General features: G+C 36.6%; 1 protein-coding gene across 6 annotated transcripts; it reads left to right on the top strand.

Annotated features, from left to right (window-relative positions):
* Nucleotides 1-526: 526 nt before the first annotated feature.
* LOC105354911 (paramyosin) lies at nt 527-18729 on the top strand. Of its 6 annotated transcripts, none has more exons than XR_002874259.1 (43): nt 530-723; nt 1018-1107; nt 2058-2117; nt 2638-2712; nt 2871-2939; nt 3037-3093; nt 3215-3283; nt 3431-3487; nt 4036-4104; nt 4232-4288; nt 4927-4989; nt 6161-6229; nt 6522-6578; nt 6682-6750; nt 7162-7218; nt 7321-7389; nt 7496-7552; nt 7713-7781; nt 7955-8017; nt 8569-8625; nt 9223-9291; nt 9621-9677; nt 9780-9848; nt 10101-10157; nt 10315-10383; nt 10557-10619; nt 11171-11227; nt 11825-11893; nt 12223-12279; nt 12382-12450; nt 12557-12613; nt 12771-12839; nt 13013-13075; nt 13627-13683; nt 14285-14353; nt 14683-14739; nt 14842-14910; nt 15017-15073; nt 15231-15299; nt 15473-15535; nt 15801-15943; nt 17898-18002; nt 18123-18177. XR_002874259.1 is itself a non-coding variant. In XM_023960602.1 (43 exons), the coding sequence occupies exons 1-43, from the start codon at nt 615-617 to the stop codon at nt 18268-18270; spliced, it is 3000 nt and encodes a 999-aa protein (XP_023816370.1). In that variant the 5' UTR covers nt 531-614; the 3' UTR covers nt 18271-18729. The 6 variants fall into 6 exon arrangements, 5 of the variants coding, with proteins under 5 accessions (XP_023816385.1, XP_023816380.1, XP_023816379.1 ...); XM_023960602.1 differs by having other exon boundaries at nt 531-723; nt 17902-18002; nt 18123-18729; XM_023960607.1 differs by lacking the exons at nt 530-723; nt 1018-1107; nt 2058-2117; nt 2638-2712 and having other exon boundaries at nt 2871-2958; nt 17902-18002; nt 18123-18729.
* The last annotated feature ends 584 nt before the right edge of the window (nt 18730-19313 follow it).

Here is a 19313-nt window from a genome sequence, read left to right as displayed (position 1 = left end):
GAGGCCTGGAATTGCCCACCCCTGGCTTACACCATCATGTTAAACCCTATGATTTATAAATATCATGTCTCATGTAAAATAAGACGAGTGAACACTTTTGGATAATTGTGTGCATAACCAGTTTGTTTACTCCAAAGGTTATGTGGCTCATGCTTGACGTAAATATTTTAGTCTTCAGTCAGGGAAATCGTTGCTTTGGCTGCACTGGCTGCTAAACTGCTGTCTGAGACAGGTGTCCGTCTGATGACTGACTGTTCTCTAAAGTTCTCAGTGAATAGCCAGTTTTTGTCTGGGTTTGGAAAGAATGGGACATTTTATGGAACCAATAGCAAGAGTTTTGGAACTCAAAGTTATTTGTATTTTTTGTAAAAACTGTTTTAGAATGGATTTTCGAAAAGTTTACAAGATGGACTTAAAGGATTGTCATTACAGTCTGGTGTCTGATATTGAACAGTTCAAACATGTGACCTGACTAAGGATAAATAAGAGGAACCTAAGGGACCACAGCTTTAGTGCCTTTAACCACAGCAGTGAAAGGAAGAGGGAAATATAAAAGGTGAATCACAGAGGACGCTGTTGGGACTTGTTGGAAATGCAGCGACTGAAACCAAGACATGGAACAAGAACATGAAATGTCTCTGTTACATAAAAATGATTATGTTGCTCCATGCAAGGATTCTGGACAAGCCCATCAAGACACTAAACAGACTCCAGCTGCACCAAGTAAGGCAAAAGTAATCTCTTTCTGTGGTAATTAAGTACTTTATTACAGAACAAGAACAACAAAAGATATAGTAGCATTCTGCAAATGTTTCTGTAGAGATTTTAAGAGTCCGAATATGTTAACATATGCGATCTAACTTTTCATTTTTTGTTGGACCCTTGTTGGTTTCAAATTGAATTTAAAGTTCCATCTGCTCATGTTTAACAGAAACATTATTTCATCTTTTTCATGAAGTAAAAACACAAAAGTTTAAAGCTCAGAAATGATGGAGACATGATTATTTCTCCATGCAGGAGTGGATGTGTATAGGCTGATCGCCATCACTGTTGGACTCATGTGTGCTCTTCAAGCAGCTCTGAACATTTCTCTGGGCTTTGCTCTCTGTGAGTAACTTCCTACATCCTGATTCTCCAAAGTCTGGAAATCTACCAGTGCTCTTCAATCCTGATCTTCAAGATCCACCCGCCTCGATTCAGATTTTTTGCAGCGGACAGGAGATGGATTTTTAGAAAACAAACAGGATGATAGATCCTAAGAAGCAGGAATGTTATCATGCAAGAAAAAAAATTACTAAATTCTGAATTCATTCTTTAAAAAACAGCTACATTTTTGGTTCAAACCCTTGAGGCTAAAGTACATAATGTGTTGAGGAACAAAATGTAAAATGTTTAACAAACATAAACGTAGCTAGCAAAAAAGTTAAATATGCCTAATGGAGACACAACAACTAAAAAAAACCCTCAAATTTATCACAAAAACGTTTTGCGCTTGAAGGAGATTGTTTTTGGTAACGAAACTGGCATATTTTGCAAAACTGTCATGGAAACAATGATCCATGTGACCAACACTGGCTGCTTTGGGCACTGCACACCAAAGGTCACACATTAACACAAAAGTTGAGCGTGTCGTGCAGAATTGTTGGTTCCACAGCACGGCTTCATCTATAGCCCCCACCACCTTTAAGGAGCTTGCTGCTTCATGGCCCGAATAAGACGCCGACGTCTCCTTTAATAGATGATGATGAGCTTTAGTGCCGTGGCAGAAATTAGAATGTATCTGCTGTACATTAAAGTATTGTTCACAACAGTCTCCATGTTTTTGTATGACTTATTACATGAGTTGATTTGTGTTTATTCACATAATGATTTTTTGAAAACAGTTTAATTCCAAAATTGTGTTTTTCCGACATTACTAGAATTTGGATAAAGTTTTGCGCATATGTGTGCTGGAAATGCGGGCAGTATGAGGGCCACAAGAGATTAATCATATTTTTATGATAAAGTTTAAGCGTAAGTCAAACATTAAACAACTTTTTCTGGCGTCTCCATTTCAGATGTTAGAGTCAATAACAAAACTCTAACACAGGAGGTAAATGAGCTGATGGCCAGCATTGGTAAGTAGTAAAATGACTTTTTAATAACCAAAACTAAATCTGTATATTTAGTTCAAGCAGGATAAGCAGATCTTGTGTATATATATATTTACACATATATATATTTATATATCTATATATATATATATCTATATATATATATATATAGGTAGATAGAGAGAGAGAGAGAGAGAGAGAGAGAGAGAGAGAGAGAGAGAGAGAGAGAGAGAGAGAGAGAGAGAGAGAGAGAGAGAGAGAGAGAGAGAGAGAGAGAGAGAGAGAGAGAGAGAGAGAGAGAGAGAGAGAGAGAGAGAGAGAGAGAGAGAGAGAGAGAGAGAGAGAGAGAGAGAGAGAGAGAGAGAGAGAGAGAGAGAGAGAGAGAGAGAGAGAGAGAGAGAGAGAGATATAGATATAGATATAGATATAGATATAGATATAGATATAGATATAGATAGATGATTATTCTCTATGGTCATGAGCAAATACTCTATAAAGTCTCATTTAAAAGAATGATTTCTAAAGCTATTAAACTCCAAACTAGGCTTAGGCTCTGGTTGTGCATGTGGACTGACAAACCGTCTTGAAGAAGGAGGAAACTGGAAGACTGCTGTCCATGGTGAGTGTCAGAAGGAAGACATTGTTGTGAGAAGTTACTCTAAATGTTTTCTATAACTTCAGAAAGGAGTATGGACTGTTATTCTATCTTTTATTATTATGAAGGCCACAGGAACCACAAAAAGATACAACAGATTTTTTTAATATTATATGTTTTAGAACTGAAGGCCCAAAACCAGAATCTGACTAAGGAGAACGACGAGCTGAAGAGGAAACTGACGGTCTTAAGTGAGAAATGTGTCAAAATGTTGGTTTGTTTGATTGTTATTTAAAATGAATTACTTTACAAGATGCATACTGACAGTTTTTTCCACATAAACGACAGTCTCGGAGTATCATGTAATGACTGCAGCAAGAGACGACTTAAAGAGGCTCAATTTGGGTAAACATGATTTTGAAGATGCTTTCTAATGTTAAATATATTATAAATTGAACATAAACTCAAGTAAAGTTTGAAAATGTTGGTTATTTAATTCCCTCTTGTTCTTCTCTGCTTGTGTCAGAGACCAAGGACGTTAATAAAAACCTGACTCAAGAGAAAAATGACCTGAAGACACAGTTGAAGGATTTAGGTTAGTGAATACACTAAATGTTAAATGAGATCTCAGAAAGCTCAGCTGTAGAAAAAAAACGTAGCTGTACATTTTTAATGTAATATTTATGCAATATATAATAAATATGGTTGTCATGAATAAAAATATGATCTCTGAATCTGACAGTTTTACAGCATATTTCCCTGACAGAAGAGCGAGATGGGCTTAAGACCATAAACTCTGGTGAGTCCTGACAGTCTAAGACTTGTTTCAAAATGTTGATTTCTCTTTATTGTGACTTTATTTCATAAATATCAAGATTCCAGTGCAAATGTCCAATCAGAACACATTCTTCTGTTCCATAACAAAAGAAACATTGCTAGCAATTCTTGAAATGGTATGAAAAGTTAGAAACATCCTGTGGCAATGATGAGGAGACACATATGGATTTCAATACGTGAATCTTTATTCACTCCCATGCCAAACTGAAATAAGGCGGGCAAATCATCTTATTTATGAACACAGAATTAGACCACGCCCATAGCAACTGCAAAGCCTGTTGGGTGTGAAGCCCAAAGGCAAGGATAACACCACAATCCCATAATGTACCCATTCCAATGCTTCATAGAATGTAGTTGGACCAAAATGTACATTTCCAAAAGATTGACATTAATAAGCACGAGAAAACGGTTGAATATGTCAAATATTTTACATTTTAAACATTGACCAGATGTTTAGCAACGTTAATAATTTACTACAACAGTTTTTAATTTTCTGAACCATTTTTTAAGACATCAGGGCCAACAACAAGAATCTGACTGATGAAAGAGAAGAGCTGGAAAAGAAGATGAAAGACTTTGGTAAGAAGTAAAGAATTCAGAAAAAACACATTTATGGAGTTGTTTGTAATTTTTACACTTTACCTAGAACCAAGTAGAGATGCACTTTGTTTGAGTTCTCACTTATGCTTTTAATTTTTCATGAAAGAATTGCAGCTTAACTCCCTGACAGAAGAAAACAACAAGTTAAAGATGAACAATTCTAGTGAGTAAAACACTAAATATATTCCTGTAACTGTAACCAGATCCAAATGAAACAAGTTAAAGGGCCTATAAGATGCTAAATCAACTTTTTGAGGTTTTCAGTGTAGTTTGTTTATTCCTGACCAAAAACAAAGCAGTATTTTGACCCATTCACACATCTCTGAGTATTCTTCTGTCCACCTGCTCTCTGAGAACCAGCCTCTCCCAATCCACAAAAAAGGCGGGTTTTCACATTGTGACGTCATAAAGAGGAACCGCCCACTGTCTCCATGTAGCTAGCGGTGATCGGCTAAACACATTTTCTTCTTATATGTCCAATACGCACATCCCTCTTTACAAAAGTTCAGATGTTTTTTATTTCGTGGGTGAAACACAGACACGCTGCCGAGGCCGACTCTACGATGAGGTCATAAAATGGTTTGCAACCACAAGGAGCAAAAACCCTTTAAAACCGTTCTTTAGTGTCCCAAAGGTAATATATTGTCATAAATATTGATATAGTTTACACTGAAAGGTTTAAGAAAGCATGATATAGGCCCTTTAAAAATGTTATTTTAAAAGGATTGAGACACCTTGTTGTCAGTGAGGTGTGGGAGAAGAAGATGCAGAGCCAAAGATGAAGATTTCTTTCCATTTTAGGAACAGAGGTTAGAGTGAAAAACCTGACTGAAGAGAGAGACAAGCTCAACAGAACCTTGAACGGTGGGTAAAATAACCAAGGCGATAGTAATGTACTGAAGGACAGCAAGGGTGTAAAGAATCTGTAAAGTTAAACCAGAAAAAACAAAACTGGGTTTTCTTCATGGACAACCTACCATAATCAAGGAGGGTCTAAGGGCAGGAATGCCCAGTTTAGTTTAGTTTAGCCAATACCTGTTGAATTCTTTGACTTTATGTTCTTTGTGATTCATTTTTGTTACACTTTTAACGGTATGAAGCCCATTGAGATGACCATTGTTGTAAATATTGGGCTATATGAATAAAATTAAATTGAATACAGCAAACCCTTGTTTTTCGCGGGGGTTATGTTCCAAAAAGAACCCGTGATAAGCAAAATCTGTGAAGTAGAAACCTCTATTTTTTTAAAATAATTATTATACATTTAAATCCTCTATTATACATTGAAAAGAAAGAACAAACCATTTTACAGGCTCAAGCATTTGTTTCACAAATAAAAGTACTCTGAGAAACGTTTTTTTCAACAAATAACTTCTGTACTGTACTGTCAAATAATAATTTGAATCATCGATGTGAACAGAAGGCTTCAAATCGCGGAGATAAGCCCCGCCCACCGCGACCCGAGTATTGGATTAAACGGGAGAAAATTTAAAATGATTATGAAAAAAATACAAAGTCGGACAAATGGTGACTCAGGTGTAGTTCACTGGTCTTTAGACTGAGCTGCTGCATCCTGACTCCGCTCTGCAGTGTTTTCTTCTTTTGAAGCCCGCGGTGCAGGTGTGTGTGTTCGGGAGAAGAACATAGAGATAGGCAGTTGTTGCTCTTTTTCTATGGGTTTTAGAGAAACTCGAAATTGCTAGAGAATTTGCACGTATCTAATTTAAATTTGGCAAGCTGTTTTACGTACGTGTACATATTAAACTGCAAAGTTATTGAGGCACAGGTAGAGAAGAAGCGGAGTGACTTTTAAGCCAATCAGAATGCAGAACACAATGCACGATGCAAATCCGTGAAGTAGCGAAACCATGAAAAGTAAACCGCGTTATAGCGAGGGATCACTGTATTCCACAAATACCATTTTTTAATGAAATCATTTGTTTTCTTTGTTATTCCTTCTTTGGTATTGCATGCTTTTGTATTGAAGAAGCAAATCTCACACACTCATGATAACACATTTGTGGTTTTTTTGCAGATGTGGAAGACAAGTATAAGAACACAACTGTGGAAAAGAGTGAACTGCAGAGGAAGTTGAATGACTTTGGTAAACAGGGTCATGGCTGAACATCAATGAACATCAAAAAGACAGTCTGAGCTAAAGTTACGACGATCCGTGTCGTCTGCCTCAGGAAGGCACTAGACATCTGTGTAATGACACAGGCCCAGATAGCATCATGTCAACGTGACATCAGAGCAGGAAGGACTACTTACTTCTGCCTTAAGACCTTTACCGTCAGACATGTCATGTTTTTACTCTGCCATGAAACCAACACCTCAAATATTACTTTAAGGATCAAACATCATGCGGTTGACCAACTATCTCATTCAAATTCTAGTTTTTCTGCACAATTCCTTGACCGTACAAAGAGACGACTTGAAGAGGACGGTTGCAGGTAGGTTCAAAAACAACAAGACTTGAAAAAAACGATAATTTTTGATTTTTCCGATTTTCAATTGTTCCTCTAGAAGTCACAAAATTATCCAAATACGTTTTAGATTTGGAGATGAAGTCAAAGGTCCTGATGGAGGAAAGAGACGCTCTGCAGACGATGCTGAACACCAGCAGTGAGCATCACTCTAACTCAAAAGATCACTCAGTGTGTCAACTCCTGAATGGACATTTATGTTCAGAAATAGAAAAAAAACCTTTCTTTTGTCCACATCCTGTAAAAGGTTAGACTGAAAAGGGATCACCTGCTTTACAGGGAATTGTTCCTGGTCCTGAGCCAGTTTCTCTGCTGCTAGATTGTTTAGGGCAGGGATGTCCAAATCCAGACCTTAAAGGCCGGACTCCTGCTGGTTTTCCAGACATCCTGCCTTATCTGCTCCTGATTACCTGGATCAGGTGTGTTTAGCCAATAAAGATATTCAATGGCAGGTTGGATGGAAAACATGTCGGACACCGGCCCTCGAGGCACGAGGATTTTCCCAAACAAACACTCGTCCCGCTGTAAATAAAAACTGCTTGACTTCCAGCTTCACAGAAAACTGCACTGAGCACAGAGAGAGACTCACTGAAGAGGACAAACTCTGGTCAGTTCTTTGTTTTATCTGCTGAATGAGATCATCCTCAAATGTAATACATTCTGTTATTTCATTATCTTCATTAATATGTGGCTTTTTATTATGTTTGAGCTATTGAGGAAAAATCCAAAAGGCTAACGTCGGAAAAAGAGGATTTGAGCAGGAGGCTGAATTCATGCAGTGAGTCTATGAGAATTGACCTCATTTGTAATTTAAATAAACACAAGATTTGAATCAGACAAACATCAGAAAGTCTCTGCTGGAAATAATTGAAGTTCATTTCCAGCTTCACAGAAAACTGCTCTGACTGCAGAGAGAGACTCACTGAAGAGGACAAACACGGGTAAATGTTTTCATTTTTAATTACAGCATTTGTCATTTTGATGACGGTTCTTAATGTTTTTTTTTTTATTTGAAATAAGGTGAAAAGGTTCAATTTTAGTCAACCAGATCAAAAAAAGGGAGAAAGTTGAATCAAACCTTTAGTTTGTGTTGTTCTGCAGACACCCAGGAGAAATTGACAAGACTTCAGTCAGAATTTACCAAGCAGAGAGCAGAGCTTCACTCAAACAGTAAGTGTGTAGCTTTTAGCTAAAAGTGGCTTTTTAGATGAGAATAGAAGCTTTTCTTGTTAGAATGTTTATCTTTATGTCATTTTGTTGATGTGGTTTTTGTTGTTGATCACTTTGTGGTTCTTTCTGGAGAAAGGGCTTCATAACATTTGCTTGATGATGTTACTTTGCAGCTTTGCAGCTTACAGCTTTGAGACGTGAGAGAGATGAACTGCAGACCAAACTGACTGTCTTTGGTGAGTGACAGCAGAACTGCAGGCTTAGATAAAGTGTTTTTAGGTTGGAATCATATTAGTGTTACCCTCATTTTTGTTCAGACCTTTTTTGTTGCTTTAAATTTGTATTTAGTTCCTTTGAACAAACTGAGTCTGATTTTCAGTTTTTCATTGGATTACTTTTAGTCAAGGATACTTTTTTGTCACATTTAGAAAATTACAAGTCAGATATTAGCAGTTTTGATCAAAGATGAGGTTTAAATCAAAGACTAGAAATACAAGTTAGAGTCTTAGTGTGAACACAGAACAGCTCTGTGTGATTGAAATGATCCTGGTTGAATGTTTGATCTCTGAAAAAGAAGAGCAAAACTATTTCTTTATTCTAGAAAAACTCAACACCTCCATCAGGATGATAAATGGGGACAGAGGATTTTTGAAATGCAGTATAAAAGTCTTCTTCCTGAAAACCTCACCAATGAAAAATACCTTCAAGCTCTGACCTGAACTGCATCTCTGTTTGTAAAGAGAAATGTTCAAATAAAAATCTGTATGCTGACTTTCATTTCCAATAGCTGCACAGGAAATTTCTCTGACTAAAGTGAAAGATGAACTGAACCAGACCATCACCGGTAAAATTCTTCATGTTCTTTTCATTTGCTGCATGTGTTTTTCTATTGTGAGTTTCATCTTTTTCATGGTGTCTCACTTGTTCTTCTCTGATTCCCTATACTGTAATCCTCTAATTCATTGGATTGAGCTGTAAATGTGTTTGTTGTTGTTGATTTTTGAAATGTAAAGCTTTACCTGAGTGAACAACATCTCTGTTTAGGTCCCAGTTAGATGTTTGTCTCTTTCTGAAGCTGCAGACATTTGTCTCCTTAAAGCAAACAGGTCTCTCTATTCTTCTGCCTACATGATGTTCAGAAACACAACGGTTCACAGCAAGGAGAGTTTCTTTTAGAATGATCATCTGTGATGGTTGGAAAAAATGAAACCGAAAAGATAATTAAAAAAACGAAACTTTTAGACAGAAACTGCATTTTCTTTATTATTATGAAGAAACAAACTGTTTATCATCCGTTTGTCTTTTAATTAAAACTGTTCAGATTAGGGTTAAAGGTCAATCCGTGTTAGTTTCCATGTTGACTCCAGCTACAGCCAAAAGACAGCAGACTGCAGTGAACTCTGATAGATTATTGCACTAGAACATGTATGTTCTGTTGCAGTGATGGAGGCCAAGTCCAAAAGTCTGACAGCTGAACGAGACGAGATGATGGGGAGCCTGAAAACCTGCAGTGAGTTTGAAGACAGATCCACTTTTTGAAACCTGTGATTAAGGAAATATAAATGACTGAAATGCAAAAGTCCTGTTTAGAAATCATTTAGTTACTTAGATTGTTTTTAAATCTGAGTGACAAAAAGCATGAGATGTTCTCATTTACATTTTGTTTGTGGGAATTGTAGAATGAGTGATTTTCTTCAGATTCAAGTCACTAAAATGTGAAACTTAACAAATCTTCTCATGCATAACAAGCTTTCAAAAATCTAAATTGAAAGATTAAAAGGATTTTCCCGTCCAAACAAACACTCATCCTGCTGTAAATAAAAACTGCTTGACTTCCAGCTTCACAGAAAACTGCGCTGAGCACAGAGAGAGACTCACTGAAGAGGACAAACTCTGGTCAGTTCTTTGTTTTATCTGCTGAATGAGATCATCCTCAAATGTAATATATTCTGTTATTTCATTATCTTCATTAATATGTGGCTTTTTATTATGTTTAAGCTATTGAGGAAAAATCCAAAAGGCTAACTTCAGAAAAAGAGGATTTGAGCAGGAGGCTGAATTCATGCAGTGAGTCTATGAGAATTGACCTCATTTGTAATTTAAATAAACACAAGATTTGAATCAGACAAACATCAGACAAATGTAGTTTATTATGCATCCTACTGTGAAACTGCAGCATCATGAATTTAGTGTTAAGTTTTTATATTTATATATTTGTTCAAAAACACATAGAAGGCAGTTTTAGCCACCACATAGAAATGTATAATCGTCCGGTGAACAGAAAGTCTCTGCTGGAAATAATTGTAAGTTCATTTCCAGCTTCACAGAAAACTGCTCTGACTGCAGAGAGAGACTCACTGAAGAGGACAAACACGGGTAAATGTTTTCATTTTTAATGACAGCATTTGTCATTTTGATGACGGTTCTTAATGTTTTTTAAATGTGAAATGAGGTGAAAAGGTTCAATTTTAGTCAACCAGATCAAAAAAAGGGAGAAAGTTGAATCAAACCTTTAGTTTGTGTTGTTTTGCAGACACCCAGGAGAAATTGACAAGACTTCAGTCAGAATTTACCAAGCAGAGAGCAGAGCTTCACTCAAACAGTAAGTGTGTAGCTTTTAGCTAAAAGTGGCTTTTTAGATGAGAATAGAAGCTTTTCTTGTTAGAATGTTTATCTTTATTTCATTTTGTTGATGTGGTTTTTGTTGTTGATCACTTTGTGGTTCTTTCTGGAGAAAGGGCTTCATAACATTTGCTTGATGATGTTACTTCGCAGCTTTGCAGCTTACAGGTTTGAGACGTGAGAGAGATGAACTGCAGACCAAACTGACTGTCTTTGGTGAGTGACAGCAGAACTGCAGGCTTAGATAAAGTGTTTTTAGGTTGGAATCATATTAGTGTTATTGTCATTTTTGTTCAGACCTTTTTTGTTGCTTTAAATTTGTATTTAGTTCCTTTGAACAAACTGAGTCTGATTTTCAGTTTTTCATTGGATTACTTTTAGTCAAGGATACTTTTTTGTCACATTTAGAAAATTACAAGTCAGATATTAGCAGTTTTGATCAAAGATGAGGTTTAAATCAAAGACTAGAAATACAAGTTAGAGTCTTAGTGTGAACACAGAACAGCTCTGTGTGATTGAAATGATCCTGGTTGAATGTTTGATCTCTGAAAAAGAAGAGCAAAACTATTTCTTTATTCTAGAAAAACTCAACACCTCCATCAGGATGATAAATGGGGACAGAGGATTTTTGAAATGCAGTATAAAAGTCTTCTTCCTGAAAACCTCACCAATGAAAAATACCTTCAAGCTCTGACCTGAACTGCATCTCTGTTTGTAAAGAGAAATGTTCAAATAAAAATCTGTATGCTGACTTTCATTTCCAATAGCTGCACAGGAAATTTCTCTGACTAAAGTGAAAGATGAACTGAACCAGACCATCACCGGTAAAATTCTTCATGTTCTTTTCATTTGCTGCATGTGTTTTTCTATTGTGAGTTTCATCTTTTTCATGGTGTCTCACTTGTTCTTCTCTGATTCCCTATACTGTAATCCTCTAATTCATTGGATTGAGCTGTAAATGTGTTTGTTGTTGTTGATTTTTGAAATGTAAAGCTTTACCTGAGTGAACAACATCTCTGTTTAGGTCCCAGTTAGATGTTTGTCTCTTTCTGAAGCTGCAGACATTTGTCTCCTTAAAGCAAACAGGTCTCTCTATTCTTCTGCCTACATGATGTTCAGAAACACAACGGTTCACAGCAAGGAGAGTTTCTTTTAGAATGATCATCTGTGATGGTTGGAAAAAATGAAACCGAAAAGATAATTAAAAAAACGAAACTTTTAGACAGAAACTGCATTTTCTTTATTATTATGAAGAAACAAACTGTTTATCATCCGTTTGTCTTTTAATTAAAACTGTTCAGATTAGGGTTAAAGGTCAATCCGTGTTAGTTTCCATGTTGACTCCAGCTACAGCCAAAAGACAGCAGACTGCAGTGAACTCTGATAGATTATTGCACTAGAACATGTATGTTCTGTTGCAGTGATGGAGGCCAAGTCCAAAAGTCTGAAAGCTGAACGAGACGAGATGATGGGGAGCCTGAAAACCTGCAGTGAGTTTGAAGACAGATCCACTTTTTGAAACCTGTGATTAAGGAAATATAAATGACTGAAATGCAAAAGTCCTGTTTAGAAATCATTTAGTTACTTAGATTGTTTTTAAATCTGAGTGACAAAAAGCATGAGATGTTCTCATTTACATTTTGTTTGTGGGAATTGTAGAATGAGTGATTTTCTTCAGATTCAAGTCACTAAAATGTGAAACTTAACAAATCTTCTCATGCATAACAAGCTTTCAAAAATCTAAATTGAAAGATTAAAAGGATTTTCCCGTCCAAACAAACACTCATCCTGCTGTAAATAAAAACTTCTTGACTTCCAGCTTCACAGAAAACTGCACTGAGCACAGAGAGAGACTCACTGAAGAGGACAAACTCTGGTCAGTTCTTTGTTTTATCTGCTGAATGAGATCATCCTCAAATGTAATACATTCTGTTATTTCATTATCTTCATTAATATGTGGCTTTTTATTATGTTTAAGCTATTGAGGAAAAATCCAAAAGGCTAACGTCGGAAAAAGAGGATTTGAGCAGGAGGCTGAATTCATGCAGTGAGTCTATGAGAATTGACCTCATTTGTAATCTGAATAAACACAAGATTTGAATCAGACAAACATCAGACAGTCTCTGCTGGAAATAATTGAAGTTCATTTCCAGCTTCACAGAAAACTGCTCTGACTGCAGAGAGAGACTCACTGAAGAGGACAAACACGGGTAAATGTTTTCATTTTTAATGACAGCATTTGTCATTTTGATGACGGTTCTTAATGTTTTTTAAATGTGAAATGAGGTGAAAAGGTTCAATTTTAGTCAACCAGATCAAAAAAAGGGAGAAAGTTGAATCACACCTTTAGTTTGTGTTGTTCTGCAGACACCCAGGAGAAATTGACAAGACTTCAGTCAGAATTTACCAAGCAGAGAGCAGAGCTTCACTCAAACAGTAAGTGTGTAGCTTTTAGCTAAAAGTGGCTTTTTAGATGAGAATAGAAGCTTTTCTTGTTAGAATGTTTATCTTTATTTCATTTTGTTGATGTGGTTTTTGTTGTTGATCACTTTGTGGTTCTTTCTGGAGAAAGGGCTTCATAACATTTGCTTGATGATGTTACTTTGCAGCTTTGCAGCTTACAGCTTTGAGACGTGAGAGAGATGAACTGCAGACCAAACTGACTGTCTTTGGTGAGTGACAGCAGAACTGCAGGCTTAGATAAAGTGTTTTTAGGTTGGAATCATATTAGTGTTATTGTCATTTTTGTTCAGACCTTTTTTGTTGCTTTAAATTTGTATTTAGTTCCTTTGAACAAACTGAGTCTGATTTTCAGTTTTTCATTGGATTACTTTTAGTCAAGGATACTTTTTTGTCACATTTAGAAAATTACAAGTCAGATATTAGCAGTTTTGATCAAAGATGAGGTTTAAATCAAAGACTAGAAATACAAGTTAGAGTCTTAGTGTGAACACAGAACAGCTCTGTGTGATTGAAATGATCCTGGTTGAATGTTTGATCTCTGAAAAAGAAGAGCAAAACTATTTCTTTATTCTAGAAAAACTCAACACCTCCATCAGGATGATAAATGGGGACAGAGGATTTTTGAAATGCAGTATAAAAGTCTTCTTCCTGAAAACCTCACCAATGAAAAATACCTTCAAGCTCTGACCTGAACTGCATCTCTGTTTGTAAAGAGAAATGTTCAAATAAAAATCTGTATGCTGACTTTCATTTCCAATAGCTGCACAGGAAATTTCTCTGACTAAAGTGAAAGATGAACTGAACCAGACCATCACCGGTAAAATTCTTCATGTTCTTTTCATTTGCTGCATGTGTTTTTCTATTGTGAGTTTCATCTTTTTCATGGTGTCTCACTTGTTCTTCTCTGATTCCCTATACTGTAATCCTCTAATTCATTGGATTGAGCTGTAAATGTGTTTGTTGTTGTTGATTTTTGAAATGTAAAGCTTTACCTGAGTGAACAACATCTCTGTTTAGGTCCCAGTTAGATGTTTGTCTCTTTCTGAAGCTGCAGACATTTGTCTCCTTAAAGCAAACAGTTCTCAGCTCAGATTCTTCTGCCTACATGATGTTCAGAAACACAACGGTTCACAGCAAGGAGAGTTTCTTTTAGAATGATCATCTGTGATGGTTGGAAAAAATGAAACCGAAAAGATAATTAAAAAAACGAAACTTTTAGACAGAAACTGCATTTTCTTTATTATTATGAAGAAACAAACTGTTTATCATCCGTTCGTCTCTTAATTAAAACTGTTCAGATTAGGGTTAAAGGTCAATCCGTGTTAGTTTCCATGTTGACTCCAGCTACAGCCAAAAGACAGCAGACTGCAGTGAACTCTGATAGATTATTGCACTAGAACATGTATGTTCTGTTGCAGTGATGGAGGCCAAGTCCAAAAGTCTGAAAGCTGAACGAGACGAGATGATGGGGAGCCTGAAAACCTGCAGTGAGTTTGAAGACAGATCCACTTTTTGAAACCTGTGATTAAGGAAATATAAATGACTGAAATGCAAAAGTCCTGTTTAGAAATCATTTAGTTACTTAGATTGTTTTTAAATCTGAGTGACAAAAAGCATGAGATGTTCTCATTTACATTTTGTTTGTGGGAATTGTAGAATGAGTGATTTTCTTCAGATTCAAGTCACTAAAATGTGAATCTTAACAAATCTTCTCATGCATAACAAGCTTTCAAAAATCTAAATTGAAAGATTAAAAGGATTTTCCCGTCCAAACAAACACTCATCCTGCTGTAAATAAAAACTTCTTGACTTCCAGCTTCACAGAAAACTGCACTGAGCACAGAGAGAGACTCACTGAAGAGGACAAACTCTGGTCAGTTCTTTGTTTTATCTGCTGAATGAGATCATCCTCAAATGTAATACATTCTGTTATTTCATTATCTTCATTAATATGTGGCTTTTTATTATGTTTAAGCTATTGAGGAAAAATCCAAAAGGCTAACGTCGGAAAAAGAGGATTTGAGCAGGAGGCTGAATTCATGCAGTGAGTCTATGAGAATTGACCTCATTTGTAATTTAAATAAACACAAGATTTGAATCAGACAAACATCAGACAGTCTCTGCTGGAAATAATTGAAGTTCATTTCCAGCTTCACAGAAAACTGCTCTGACTGCAGAGAGAGACTCACTGAAGAGGACAAACACGGGTAAATGTTTTCATTTTTAATGACAGCATTTGTCATTTTGATGACGGTTCTTAATGTTTTTTAAATGTGAAATGAGGTGAAAAGGTTCAATTTTAGTCAACCAGATCAAAAAAAGGGAGAAAGTTGAATCAAACCTTTAGTTTGTGTTGTTTTGCAGACACCCAGGAGAAATTGACAAGACTTCAGTCAGAATTTACCAAGCAGAGAGCAGAGCTTCACTCAAACAGTAAGTGTGTAGCTTTTAGCTAAAAGTGGCTTTTTAGATGAGAATAGAAGCTTTTCTTGTTAGAATGTTTATCTTTATTTCATTTTGTTGATATGGTTTTTGTTGTTGATCACTTTGTGGTTCTTTCTGGAGAAAGGGCTTCATAACATTTGCTTGATGATGTTACTTTGCAGCTTTGCAGCTTACAGGTTTGAGACGTGAGAGAGATGAACTGCAGACCAAACTGACTGTCTTTGGTGAGTGACAGCAGAACTGCAGGCTTAGATAAAGTGTTTTTAGGTTGGAATCATATTAGTGTTATTGTCATTTTTGTTCAGACTTTTTTTGTTGCTTTATTCTTGTTTTTGTGTCGAGCTAAAAGTTCAGCAGCAAAGTCTGCTTTCAGTTTTGTATTTTAGATTTTTTGTAAGAGATTTCTTTTCATTAACAAACCATCAATTTTGCTCTTATGTGCAGAAACTTTATACTTTGTTGAACAATTGGGTTTGATTGTGTCAACAGAACGCTACTCAAAACAAAGTTGGACCTATTTTAGTGGAAGCTTTTATTATATTTCTACAACCAAGAAATCGTGGCGTGACAGTCAATATGACTGTTGGGGAAAAGGTGCAGATTTGGTCATCATTGACAACAAGGAAGAAAATGTGAGTATTTATGGTTTTGTAATACTAGGGCATCGTCCAAGTCCCCGGTACATTTAAAGGGTCTAATCATGCCAAATCAACTGTTTAATCATTTGAGTGTATTATAATATTAATATATATGTACGTATCTCTGAGTATTCCTTTAAACTCTGCTCCCTGTGCACCACCCTCTAATAATCCATGAAATCGAGCGGGTTCTCATATTCTGACATCACAAAGTGAGTAACAGCATCTTCCAGGAAGAGTCTGCGGTGTCAGCTCCGCCCCAGGCTAACACACACACCCACGTCTCCGTGGAGCTAGTGTTGATCGGCTAAAGGCTTTCTTTTTAAATGCACAGTATGCACGTCCATCTTTGCAAAAGTTTGGATGTTTGTTTTCGTGAGAAAACCGCAGACATGCTGCCGGGGCTGGTGTTGGTACAAAAACTGTTCGTCCTGCAATAAGTGTTTGAGGGCCGGACACTAATGATGACATCACACAACGGTAGCCCCACTTGGACAAACTATGTAGCATCGAGATCTGCTCAGGCAATGATTTTTTTACAACCCACTTTGTAAAAGATCTGTGGGAGTTAGAATGAAACTGCTGCACCATGCGAGCGACCGTTTCTCTGAGCAGAGCAGCCGGACTCGTAGCTTCGTGTTGTTTGCCCGGCAGGGAAGCGTGCTTTGTTAGGGTGTGTGGTCCAGAGAAGGGTTCGGACCGCAGTCCGTTCTGCTGCTCTGCGTGAGCGAGCTGCCGGACTCAGGAGAACCGTCTCTCCCGGGAGATTTCGTCTCCAAGCAGAGAAGCGGCTTTGGGACGGTGTGTGCGCTGGCGGAGGCGGCTTTTGAACCAACAGTCCTGAGAAACAGAGCAAACCATCATGTGAATGTCTGGGTTATTAGTCGGGTCCAGACAAAATAAAGGCTGATGTTATTCCAGTTTAAGTTCATTCGCAGCTAATTGTTGTTAGCATGTATTAACCTCATCCTAACCCTTCTTCCGCGTCCGTTTTGCCAATAATAAAGCACGTAAAAATAACTATAAGCGAACATGCACTTTACTAAGAATCATAACAATCATAAAAGCCCGTTTAGAAGATCATCTCGCTCCATGTCGGAGCGTTGTTTGTTTACAACAGAACTCATAATTTCTTCTTCTTTGGTACTACCGTAATTTGTCCGGACCAATCTTTATCTGACACGTCATCGCACCAACGGACAGTCAATCACATAATGGAATGTCATCATTAGTCGTAGGCGCCTGAACACTTATTGCAGGTCGAACAGTTTTGGAACCTACACGAGCTCTAGGATGACACGAGGAAATGGGCGGTACCCACAAAGAGCAAAAGGCGGAGCCTCAGAGATTGTGTTGCTTTACTTCAGGGTAGGAAAATTAGTTTGTAAAAATAAGTTAAGCTTTCATTTTTCATTAAAAATTTGTTATTTAGTGTGCCAAAGATAATGTTATATAGATGGATATAGTCTGCTCTGAAATACTTAAGAATAGCATCATATAGGTACTTTTTATCAAGTTATAAAAGACAAGTTTTAGTGGGCCTTCTTTATTATTATAATTATATATTATTATTCTATGAAAGTTGAATTTTTTTTGTATGGATATATGGATATGAATACACTTTTTCATTATATTTTTGGAAAGGGTCTATGTGTTCAGAAGCTTTACACTAAAGATTTTATCATAAATACTATTTAAAGTTATAAGAAAACCAGCAAAATGCAACAAATACATTTCAAAAATGTTGTCCAAGTCCTGGGTTTGGAGCATTTAAGTCTTTTCTGTTGTTTTTCTGAGGAAACATGTTTAACACCAAGTTCCTTGATCCCATAATTAGCTGATAAACCAAGCAGATTCACATTGTTGTGATAAACACTCTAAAAAAACAATTTAAATGTTTAAACTGCCCTGTCTGCCCTCTAACCGATGAATGATCTGTTTTGGAAAGCAAGGCATTTGTAAGGAAGTTTCAGAAGAAGCTGTGGATCGGTCTGAGTGACAGACTGAGGGAAGGCAGCTGGATCTGGCAAGATGGAACTCCATTAAGGACAAGGTTCACATTTCTTATTGCTATAAAATGATCAGAATGTAATACTTAAGTGTATAAAAAAAACAAGTTGTCGTAGTTGATTTCCACACCATTTAAAAAAGAAATGTTGTTTGTGTGTTTCAGCTTTTGGTACCCAGGAGAACCCAACAATTTTAGAGGCACAGAAGAAGACTGTGCAGAAACAAAGTATTATGACTATGAAAACAGCTGGAATGATGTTGAGTGCACAAATGCAAACTTCTGGATGTGTGAAAAGAAAACTGGTGTTTAAACAAACAAAATGCTTCTGTGTTACATGGAGGTTAAAAATGTTAAGCACCTTCTACTGAAATATGTTATCTCTGCTTTAATTGTTTTTACATAGATTAGCAAATTTGAATCGAGAAATTAATAAGCTTTTGTACAAGTTCAGTTTTGATTTCCAAGCAGGGAAAAAAGACCTATGATTTTATGGTTGCAGCCAAATGTGAATCTTTTCAGCTGAATAAAGAATATTTACAATCAGTTTGTCTTCTTGAAGTCTTCTCACAGACATTTCTGAAAACTTTTTCAGCCCTGTGGCTGATGCATGGTGGTTGATATTTGTCACCTTGTCACCATGACTCTTCCTATGGCCTTTATGAGTTCACTTTGTCTCACTTCCATGTCTTCTATTCGTAGGTCCTCACTGAACAACCTTCAAGTGATCCTTGTGTCCCTAGAGAAATCGCAATAAATGAATTTAAACGCTCATGATGTGTTTACTCCATTTTTCATACGATATGTAACTGAGACAAATTAATCATTTAAAAACTGATAATGAAATAACGTGTTTTTATTCATTGTTGATTTTAATTTAAAGGAATGATACACGAATGAAGATCTCTACAGCTACCAACCCTCATTATTGTCAGCAGAGGGAACAGTGTTGCCAGATAGTCACAGTTTTCCAGCCCAAAAGACATCTGAAAACTGCCAGACCCAGCCAAAAACCACCCAACCAGCGGGGTGAGGGTGAAGATTCAACTAATGATTAAAACCTTTCCTCCTTTTCTGAGCTACAAAGTTAATTAATAACAAACACACTGATTATATATTTGTAATGTGATCATTATTGTTTAGACTTTCGATTGGTACTTTGCGTTCAGTAACTATCTCTGTTTAAGAGAAAAAAAATCATGTACAAAATTATGCAGGATTCAAGTTGTATATTCAATGTAAAAAAAAAAAAAGAGTTGGATTCTGATGAAACTGTATTTTTATGCTTGCAGGCTGCTTTGAACTTTCTGTATTATTTTACTAAATCTGTAACACAAAGGGGGCGTAACATAATAA

The sequence above is a fragment of the Oryzias latipes genome, chromosome 1, assembly GCF_002234675.1.
Source record: "Oryzias latipes chromosome 1, ASM223467v1".
Taxonomy (NCBI): domain Eukaryota; kingdom Metazoa; phylum Chordata; class Actinopteri; order Beloniformes; family Adrianichthyidae; genus Oryzias; species Oryzias latipes.
The sequence above is the reverse complement of the archived record's forward strand: the minus strand, read 5'-3'. Positions and strand labels throughout refer to the sequence as shown.

What these genes read in the sequence shown, in the direction of transcription:
- LOC105354911 (XM_023960602.1), top strand. Translation starts at nt 615, where the DNA reads ATGGAACAAGAACATGAAATGTCTCTGTTACATAAAAATGATTATGTT. An exon ending in TTCTCTGGGCTTTGCTCTCT is followed by an intron (nt 1,108 to 2,057) that starts GTGAGTAACTTC and finishes TCTCCATTTCAG; the next exon opens with ATGTTAGAGTCAATAACAAA. An exon ending in ACTGAAGAGGACAAACACGG is followed by an intron (nt 15,074 to 15,230) that starts GTAAATGTTTTC and finishes GTTGTTTTGCAG; the next exon opens with ACACCCAGGAGAAATTGACA.